The 1,823-nt window shown below is 56.1% G+C and overlaps 1 protein-coding gene across 3 annotated transcripts in view; it reads right to left on the reverse strand.

Moving 5' to 3' along the window:
- FLI1 (Fli-1 proto-oncogene, ETS transcription factor) overlaps positions 1-1,823 on the reverse strand; it is an 89,680-nt gene that overhangs the window by 72,241 nt on the left and 15,616 nt on the right. The window contains exon 1 of one of the 3 annotated variants that reach the window (XM_017738525.1): positions 35-222. The exons of the other annotated variants lie outside the window; for them this stretch is intronic. Coding sequence (XP_017594014.1) covers positions 35-52 — 18 coding nt within the window. The 5' untranslated portion in view covers positions 53-222. Of the gene's footprint in view, positions 1-34; positions 223-1,823 lie in introns of those variants that run through there. 3 annotated transcript variants of the gene reach the window in all.

The following is a 1,823-nucleotide window of genomic DNA, read 5'->3' on the forward strand; positions in this document are numbered from 1 at the left end:
CAGAGGGGACCCCCAGCCCCTCCTGCCCCCTTACCTTAATAGTGCCGTCCATCGGGAATAACTTCCAGCCGGGACCAGCAATATTCCACACATTGACCCGGTTTAGCCTGCGACTGACGCCTCCTGAAGTTTTTTATCCTTCTCTCTCTTTTCGCTCTTCTCGCTGCCCTTCCAGCGGTTTCGTTGCTCTCTCCGTACCCCCTCTCCCCCTCTCTCCCTCCCTCCCTCCCTCTCTCTCGGTCTCTCTCTTTTTTTGACTTTGGTTGTTGCAGCAGAGCGAAAAAGAGACAGTTAACCGGATGAAACGTTTTTTTCTGCTAATTTTGGGAAGTGAAGTCACTCGAGGAGGAAACCTTCGTCTCTACGCTGGTCCTGCCTTCTTGATGAAAATATATATATTTTACATACAGGATATTTGCTCCATTTAGATAAGAAGGGGCAGAACAATGGCCACCTCTGTCACAGCTCTTGTTTGTCTCTGGGACAGCCCGGCCAGCGCAGCGCTTGCCTCGCACCCCAGCCCGTGTTAGCCCGCCTGTGTCATCCCCCAGTTTAGTTTAACGTGGGTTTTTGCCATTTTTTTTTCCTTTTGGCTGGAGCAGCTTTAGCCTGACTCACTGAGTTTCCGTCTCTTCCCACAGATTTTTTTATTAATGCGTTTTCCAGTCAGCGGGAAAAATTAAGGGGAGAAACCGTAAATGCGACTCAGTGACGGCAGGCGGAGGGAGAAAAGAAAAACCTGGCGATTAAAACGCATTTAAAGCGTATTTCGAGCCCTCTCCTTCACGCCTCCCAGCACGGAGCGTGAGCCGAGGGTGCCAGGAGCGAGCGGTGAGTCCCATAATGCAGGACAGACAGACGGCCCAGGGTTAAACAGAGGCTGCGGATGGGGCTGGGCACGCCGAGGCTCTCGGCCACTTTCGCCCCTTCCCCTCACTCCCGCTCGTCTCGCCGGGTGGGATACGGGGCTCGGAAGGGAAAACCCTGGGATGGATAGTTTTCCGTCCTTCCTTTCAGGTGCCGGGAGTCCTTTCCCAGCCTCCTCTCACAGTGCGAGCTCCTCGCTGAGGTGTTAAACCCCACGCAGAGCGGGGGGACACCCCCACTTGACAAAAATGTCAAAACCTCACAATAATCGTCAGAAGAGCGGAATTTACCGCTCCTGACGGGCACAGCAAACAAAACCCCTCAGCCAGCAGCCTGTAAACCTCGCCTCAGACCTGGCGTGCAATTCTGCCTCTCATTCAAACGGGAGCGAGCAGCGGAGGAGAAACGCGCGTTTTCCTTTTTCCGGGAAAAGCCGAACCCTTCCAAAGGAGCCGGGGAAGGGAGACAATGCCCGCCTGTGCAGCTCCCCCGCTCCCCCCGCCCTTGCCAAAATAACCAGCGGCGGAACACATCATGCAACAGCCGGGGCGTCCCTGCTGCCCCACTTCCACAAAGCGGGGGGCAGAGCAGAGGGGGGAAGAGGAGGGTGAAGCAACGAAAGAAAAGTGTCAAGGCGGGAGGACACCCTGCACATCGCTGGAGAGCATTACCTTGTCCAGTGCCGGTTGTGTCCAGGCTTTTTGTTTCCCCCTGTCTTTAGTCCAGCCACGGGGAGGGGGGTGAGGGGGGGCAAAATGATCTCCAAAGTGATCCTGCCCCTTCCAAAAGGGAAGTGCAATAATGTCACCGGTGTTTCTAGCCGGCCGCGGCAGAGATGCCTTATTAATACTTTATTTCTCCAAGCCCGGAGCTGGCAGGAGAGAGCCGCAGATCCCCCTTGCCCCTCCCTCCCCCCCCCCCCCCCCCCCCCCCCCCACATTACCCCATCCACTCCG

Source organism: Corvus brachyrhynchos, unplaced genomic scaffold (genome assembly GCF_000691975.1).
Source record: "Corvus brachyrhynchos isolate BGI_N302 unplaced genomic scaffold, ASM69197v1 scaffold46, whole genome shotgun sequence".
In the NCBI taxonomy this organism is placed as follows: domain Eukaryota; kingdom Metazoa; phylum Chordata; class Aves; order Passeriformes; family Corvidae; genus Corvus; species Corvus brachyrhynchos.